General features: G+C 43.2%; 2 protein-coding genes across 2 annotated transcripts; both read left to right on the plus strand.

The window, feature by feature from the left end:
• Positions 1-198: 198 nt before the first annotated feature.
• Positions 199-4,019, plus strand: scamp3 (secretory carrier membrane protein 3). The gene is made up of 9 exons (XM_047019008.1): positions 199-644; positions 850-930; positions 1,223-1,336; positions 1,489-1,612; positions 1,805-1,933; positions 2,281-2,440; positions 2,584-2,685; positions 2,849-2,966; positions 3,260-4,019. Exons 1-9 carry the CDS (start codon positions 591-593, stop codon positions 3,407-3,409), a joined length of 1,032 nt encoding a protein of 343 aa, XP_046874964.1. The 5' UTR covers positions 199-590; the 3' UTR covers positions 3,410-4,019.
• Positions 4,020-4,370: 351 nt separating this feature from the next.
• rnf115b (ring finger protein 115b) lies at positions 4,371-7,584 on the plus strand. The gene is made up of 9 exons (XM_047019823.1): positions 4,371-4,497; positions 5,097-5,155; positions 5,268-5,325; positions 5,395-5,651; positions 5,844-5,912; positions 6,030-6,102; positions 6,271-6,364; positions 6,623-6,738; positions 6,950-7,584. Exons 1-9 carry the CDS (start codon positions 4,420-4,422, stop codon positions 7,073-7,075), a joined length of 930 nt encoding a protein of 309 aa, XP_046875779.1. The 5' UTR covers positions 4,371-4,419; the 3' UTR covers positions 7,076-7,584.
• The last annotated feature ends 137 nt before the right edge of the window (positions 7,585-7,721 follow it).

A 7,721-nucleotide genomic window follows, 5' to 3' on the forward strand; every position in this document is an offset into this window, starting at 1 on the left:
CACAGTGCTGACTACCAGTGAATAGGTGGATTCGTATAACCCTTGTAAAAAAAAAAAGAGGGCTATCATTAATGTCATCATAAATCTGTTTTAAATATCACTATAATCTCAACAAGATTATTAAAAACTGTTCCTTTTGAATGGGTGTTTATGACAGACCACAGGTTGGCCTCCATCGCTCTGTCGCAACTGTCACATGACATTACTTCCTGGATTTCCCATTTCACAGTTGTTTGTGCTAGCCGAGATGAAAACCGTTGCAGCTGTAAAAAACGATATGAAAAGGAAACACGCCCAATGAAAACTAAACTGAATGAAGGCTGAAGAAAAACTGGTCAATCAAATCAACAATGAGGATTTTGTATTAACTATAATCGAGAGATTGGGGAAACGTTGTAGCAACAAATTACCAGCTGTCAAATTTGTTTTGCCGTTTTTGTCAGACACGCAAGTATTGTTCACCGTAACAATGACAAAATCCGACATAGGGATTCTCTGAGTGGAGAAAATTCGTATACATTTACCTTAATAACAACAAGATAACGTTAACTGCTTTTGACTTGAGGGTCAATAAACAACAATAGTCAATAATGTCAAAATATACAAGTTTTCCGGAGCCAAGTGACGACGCCAATCCATTTCAGGTGACAAAAAGAGATTATGTTTTCTATGGTTGTTTTATCGTATTCCTCTTTAAATATAGGAGAATATGTTTTGCAAGCCCTGCCTAATAGCAGACGCGTGGTTGATCAGGTGATGTCGCTGCTCACTGTTCTAATCTGTGATCAGATTCCAGAGTTTGAATGAGACATTAACTTCACATTTAATGCATGTTTTTTTGTGTCCCAGGATCCTGCAGTGACCCAACACAGCAGCAATACTGAGTATGCCACACTGGATCTGTACAACCCATTCGACAATAAAACTGGGGTAAGGCTGTGTGTGTGGTTTTTATGAACGTTTGTGTGCAGCCACATGTTTGTATGCAAACTCCAGAAAATGACTTTTTATTAGGAGAAGTTCTAGACATTTCCTCATAACTGAAGATATGTTGCCTATGGCATGTTGTAGGAATGTAGATACATTCCAAGCGAATGGACATGATGGCATGTTAACATCCAACCTTCCTATTAAAGAGATACCTACAACATCCACATAGGATGACATCTAATCTCGTCCCTGTATATTCATGATCAGAATTTCTAATGGTTTTCCTATCCAGCCACCGCCACCCTATGAGGCCACATCTCCGTCCGCCCAACCAGTTCCTGCTCAGACTCCACCGAGCAGGACCACGCCCACGGAACCCAGAAACTACGGCTCCTACAACTCCCAGGTACCCATGATGTGCATACGTAATCGTAAAGGGATGTACTGGCATTTTACCGCCTTTCCGTTAAGGTTATGCTTATTTCCTCCTCTTCCTGCGGTTTCTTCGGGGGTTTTTTTTCTTTCTGTGTCTTTCTCACTCTCTTTTGATTTCTGCAGCAAACGGCAGTGAACGCCACTACAGCGGAGCTCCTACGGAAGCAGGAGGAGCTGGAGAGGAAGGCCAAAGATCTAGAGAGGAGAGAGAGGGAGCTGGACTCGCATGCCCTCGGCCCCGGAGCCAGTAAGAAAAGGAGATGGAGGGAGAGATGCAAGACGGAGAGAGAAGGAAAAGAAGGAGGATAGTCAGTGTAGCGATGGGCAGAAGAAATATCTGATGATAGTAGCATCAACTGTCCCCTGAGATGGGGGCAGGGATGGTGATACGATAAAAATCTTGATTATGTATTGATGCTTTCTCTCTCTCCTCTCTCAGCCCGTCAAAATAACTGGCCTCCCCTGCCATCGTTCTGCCCTGTGGGACCATGCTTCTACCAGGACATCAATCTGGACATCAGCCAGAACTTTCAGCGCACTGTCACTATCATGTACTACTACTGGATGTGTAAGTCTTCTGATGCCTCTGCTGTTGGCACCTTAATCTCACTGTCACCAGATCATCTTAACGTCACCATGATAGGTCAGCTGGATGAATGTGGAGCTAACAGTTATCTAGTTCACACTTTCACATATATGACAATGAGGATAATTAAGGACAATTTGGATTATTCTTTATGATTGTAGTATCCAAACTGATCTAATTCGCCTGTCTTGTCCATCTTTCTCTTTCTTGAATTATATTTATGTATTTAATTGTTAGTCTCTCTCACTCCCCTCTTCCTGTAAAATCTCCAACTTCAAACTTGTGTCTTTGCCTCTGATTCTCTCCCCCTCTCTTTGTCCCTCTCCCAGTCACAGCCTGTACGCTGTTTTTTAACTTAATCGCCTGCCTGGCTATGTTCTGTGTGGACCCTGCAAATGGGGTCGGGTTGGGCCTGTCCATCCTCTGGGTCCTTCTTTCTACCCCCTGTTCTTTTGTCTGTTGGTACAGGCCTGTGTACAAAGCCTTTAGGTAAGTAACAGAGCACATTTCCAAACAGGGTTGGTTGATGGAGACTGGTATCACGAGACTGGTACCACATACTTAGATAGTCTGTGGATATTTTACACCTGTTGCGTTTCACTTTCACCAAAAATCTTGTATTTTCTTCACAGGACTGACAGCTCCTTCAACTTTTTTGCCTTTTTTTTCGTATTCTTTGTGCAAGTTATCATCTATGTCATCATGACCATTGGAATTCCCGGTTGGGGTTTCAGGTACGGATGAAAAACAATTATGAGGGACCAAGCACATGAACATGAAACCTTGATGCCATGTGTCCACTACGTTTCTCCAACTTTGACATCCTCCATCTCTCATTCTGGTTTTTCCTTTAACCTTCTCTTTTTCACCCTCTCTTCCTGTCTGTCACTCTCCCAGTGGGTGGATTGTGAGTCTGGCTGCTCTGAAGACAAGTGTGCCTGTTGGGGTGATCATGATGCTCAGTGCCGTCCTCTTCACTGCCCAGACCGCCATGGGAGTAGTCATGCTTAAGAAGGTACGGTAATGAAAAATGTATCTACAAAGAGGATGAGAGACACTAGAACAAGAGAATTAATATAATAAATATATCACTGGGTAATTAAATGGGCCATATTTAATGTTGTCACCATGGTAATTACATCACAGTAAGTATCACCAGTAAGTAACTTTAGGGATTAAGTGTGACCACTTATTGGCTAGGTCCATTTCAGTTTCAGACAGACAGGGAGATTATAATAAGTTTCTGTATTAGTGTGTGCATCAAGTATCAATTCCTCTCTCTTTCGCTCTCTCCTTCTGCTCTCCCAGATCCACTCAATGTACAGGCAGACCGGTGCCAGCTTTCAGAAGGCTCAGGCCGAGTTTGCCACTGGAGTTATGTCCAACCAAACAGTGCGCCAGGCTGCTGCCAGTGCCACTACCGGTGTCGCCCAAGGGGCCTTCTCTGGCGGTCGGTAGATACGGGAAGAGGGCGGGAGCAGGGCAGGTGGCAGACTGTTTGGTCAGGCAAGTAAAGGGGGGGAGGAGACATGTGTGCCATATAGAGACATTCAAGGCCTGATGATGGAAGTACATGTATAGGATATGAGACCAAGGAAGGGTAGAAATAACTGGCTGAAAATGTCTGTGACAAACGAGATGAGGCAGTACATTTATTTTCCTTTTTCTCTAAGTGCCCTGGGTTGCAAAATGTGATGGGCCTGACAAATGTGGTTGGTGGGGATAGAGAACTTGTAATAATGTCTAAAGAATACGGCTGGTCTGGTCTATGTGTAGTGAATAGCTTGGCCAAGAATAAACTGAAGTGATTCTATTAACATTTTAATAACAGCTGAATGGTTCATTTGTCTGTGTTTGGCCCATGCTCTTGTGTTGCTTATGTGAGCTCTAACTCAAGTTGTTTTGATATTTGAAATATGTAATGCCTATTTACACTACATTTGCCAAAATCATAACTGGAATTGATGGCTCATATTTTGGTTGTGACCTTTCGCGGATACTGTTGTTGGTGCTGTCTGTTTACATGTAGGCCTATTGGTTTAAATGAAAATAAATTGTTATGCTGAAAGGTTTTGTGTTGTCTGTGGTCAATATCATACTATTCTCTATATTGTTTGCATAGCCTACTGAACATACTGTCTCCTGTCTACTAATCTGTTTAATTTACATAAGCCTAAAACTTTTTTTTCCTTGTTATCAGGCTACTTCAACTGGTTTAAGTTTAGCTGTGTGTTGATGAGAAACTGACGATTTTCACAAGACTCGTTAAATATTAAATTAAACTACTTCTGTATGAAAGGTGAATGAACTACACAAACGCTTCCGAAATAACAACATTACACTGGACTGATCTACGATTAGTAGTGGTAAAGTGAAAGTGGACTGAATTGACCCTTTTGAGAAGCTCTACGCCTTCTTCTGTAAGCTCCGATAGCGACGTCAGTGACACAGCGTTACACACGGTGAAGATGGCGGAGGCTGCGGCGACACCAGAACAGCGCTTTTTCTGCCACTGCTGTAAAGGTGAAATCAACCCAAAACTCCCGGTGAGTTTGCACAACTAGTTTCCACCGCGCGCACCAGTAGGCTACGATCGTGGATGGCATATTGCCGAATCAATGTGGCCATTCATAGACTAGAAGTAGTCACCGCCTCCTGAACACATCTGAAGTGTAGTAATACATGTTTTAAAACACTTGTATAATTACTTGATACAGCTGTTTCATACTTATGTTGTTTCTGCACGGGGAGTGCATCGAGATATTTCATTTTCGACATCAAGTCTGGTAATTCAAGTTTCGCCTTTGCGTCGTTGCCATATTTAGAAGCACTACTGTTGGCAACTGTGTCGCCAACTAGTATGCATTAGGCAACTGTCAACTGCATGTGAGCAACAGAAGGGGAAGGGTGTCACTTCTCGGCACACCAGACGCACCAGGGCGTTCTGAAAACAGCTGACACCCCCCCCCCCCCCCCCCCCCCCCCCCCCCCCCCCCCCCCCCCCCCCCCCCCCCCCCCCTTGTCAAAGTATTGTCAAAATAATAACTAGCAGATCTTTGCTATATGTACTACCATTGCTTGCTGCATGTTTTGATGTAAAGATTATTTTATTAATCTTTACATCATTATTATTATTTTTTAACAGGAATATGTTTGCCCAAGGTGTGATTCAGGCTTTATTGAGGAGGTGACAGAAGACTTCAGGTAAAATTACACTTAACTGCAGTTTAAACATGCAAATCTCACATTTGCACAGTTTTCCAATCTCAATTGCTACATTGTTGTAACTGAACCATAAACCACTTTGCCTTTTCAGTCTCCTGGAGAACAGCAATGCAGAGCCCAGTGAAGATGCAGGCACACTCTTCTCAGAGGTGGGTCGTCTTATATTATATTATATTCTCTAATGTATCTTTACTTATTGGTCTGTTCTCTATCCAAAGTTGTGGCAGCTGCTGTTCATGGAACGCTCTGCTCTCCTGTCAGAACCCCCTGCCTCTGGCCCTGACTCTGACGTGGAGCCCAGCCCCAGCCCTGTCCCTGGGTCCACCGCCTCTAACTTGGTAGGGGAAGGCCTGGAGAGCAGAATCCCAGGAGTCCCCTTTAGAGGCAGTGAGACCATAGCACCAGAGCCTCCCTCTCCTCCCCTTGGTCAAGAGAGGAGACCATCCAGGCCTGACCCAACACCAGCTGTGGAGGGGTGGGTGACGATGGGAGATACATGTGTGGGAAATACATTGAAATACAAACTCCAAACTCTGAAGGAGTCATTGTTCTGTTACATAATCATATCATCAAACAGGAGTGTGGTTACATAATCAAAAAAGTTAAAAATCAGACTTTCATTTGATGGTATTGGTAATGATAATCGACTTTGTGTGTTTCTCTGTAGGATTGTGCAGCAGTTCTTAGCCGGTCTGTTTTCCAACAATGGGAATCCAGGCACCGCACCAGCCTCACTGTAAACAACCAACAATTTTCTCAACAGTAGCCCTTTTTAAATAATTATTTTATTTGAAATGTTGTGTCCTCTGTCTGTCTTCCTCTCTCTATCTGTCGTTTTTTTTCTCTGACTTAGAACTAGTATGTTACACTCCAACCCAGGGGACTATGCCTGGGGTCAGGGGGGTCTAGATGCTGTTATCACAGAGGTCAGTGATGTCACCACTCACAATGCCCAGGCCTCATGGCAACACAATGAGTCTCATAAACTCTTTCTCTCTTTCTCTTTTGTCCTATTTCTTCGGTCTACCCCCCTTTTCTTCCTCATGCTCTCTCTCTCTCCTTCCATCTCTTTGTCTCTCTGCCCGCTCTTCCAGTTGTTAGGTCAGTTTGAGAGCACAGGTCCCCCCCCTGCAGAGAAAGAGATGATCTCATCCCTTCCAACAGTCAGCATCTCTCGAGAACAGACAGGTGTGTTACCAACAGAGACTTCATACTGTATGAATACAACCAATCCTATATTAAAATAAATGTATTCATCAGACAACAACTGTAAGAACATGGTTATACATAAGAATGTGTTATACCACGTACAGAATCCACAATAGACACCAACTCTCAACCAATCCTATTATTGCATCAGCCAAACTTGTTGCACTCAAGGTTGATTGGACATAGGCCCCAAACACATACTACCCTCACTAACTTTCTGGTTCCTTGGTTGCTCAGACTGCAGATTGGAGTGTCCAGTGTGTAGGGAAGAGTTCTCTGTGGAAGAGTCTGTCAGACAACTACCCTGCCTCCATTATTTTCACAGTGACTGTATTGTGCCATGGCTGGAACTGGTAAGAAGGACACTGAGAGTTAGGCGTTAGTAGGCACTTGAAAATCACTGTGTTCTATTAAATACGTCTGCATTTCATAAGTTACACAAGGGGGTAAGTGAATGAGTCATCACTTAATGGTGCAGAGGCTGATTACAGTTTTGTGGTGTATCAAAAGTGCAGGTGCTCTTAATTAAAAGTCATTTACTGTTGATGTGTATTCCACCCACAGCATGATACCTGTCCGGTGTGTCGGAAAAGTCTTGACGGTGTTGACAACAGCGCAAAACCCACGTCAGAACCCCCTGAGGCTCTCTCCATCAGAGCAGAACCACAGGAAGAGAGACAAGCCATTTGAGAGACTAGTTGTGAACTTCTACCTCTCTGTTTTTTCTCCCACACACCTTCCTTCCACCCTTTTTCTGACTTCCCATTAAAATAACCAATTTCTGTTTATTTATCACCTCCCTGAAATCATCCAGGACCCAGTTTTTCTTTTGGTTGCAGTGAATCAAACAGCAACAATATTCTGATAGTAGTATAGTCAGTATATGGACAAATAAACTCAGATGCAGGCTCACTGACACGATTTGGATTGGTGTTCTCCCATACTGCCTCATAACTTGAGTTCCTAAAGAATCTATCCCTCGTGAATCCGGTATTTACACCCTTTAGGAAATGGCAAAATATGAGGACATATAAACAATTTATAGTAACGATTGGCGAAAAACCTTGTTTTGTACCAAGGCTCTTTTCCCTTTAGTCTGCTCCTGGACTTTTTGGTTTCCCCTTCTGATCTCATACAGGCCAGCCTAACAATGAATGTTGTCTCTTAATTGGAATCTGCTATTAAAGTATAAATCTGTGCTCCTCTTCTTTTTCCTTGAATGAGACATGTTTCTGGTCATATGAAGGTATCTCAAGCACCTGATACTGCAGAGCTGAAGTGAGCAGGGAAAAAATTGGATGGAAGGATACTGAGAATGAATAAACTCAGTTTCACT

Source organism: Hypomesus transpacificus, chromosome 4 (genome assembly GCF_021917145.1).
Source record: "Hypomesus transpacificus isolate Combined female chromosome 4, fHypTra1, whole genome shotgun sequence".
In the NCBI taxonomy this organism is placed as follows: Eukaryota; Metazoa; Chordata; class Actinopteri; order Osmeriformes; family Osmeridae; genus Hypomesus; species Hypomesus transpacificus.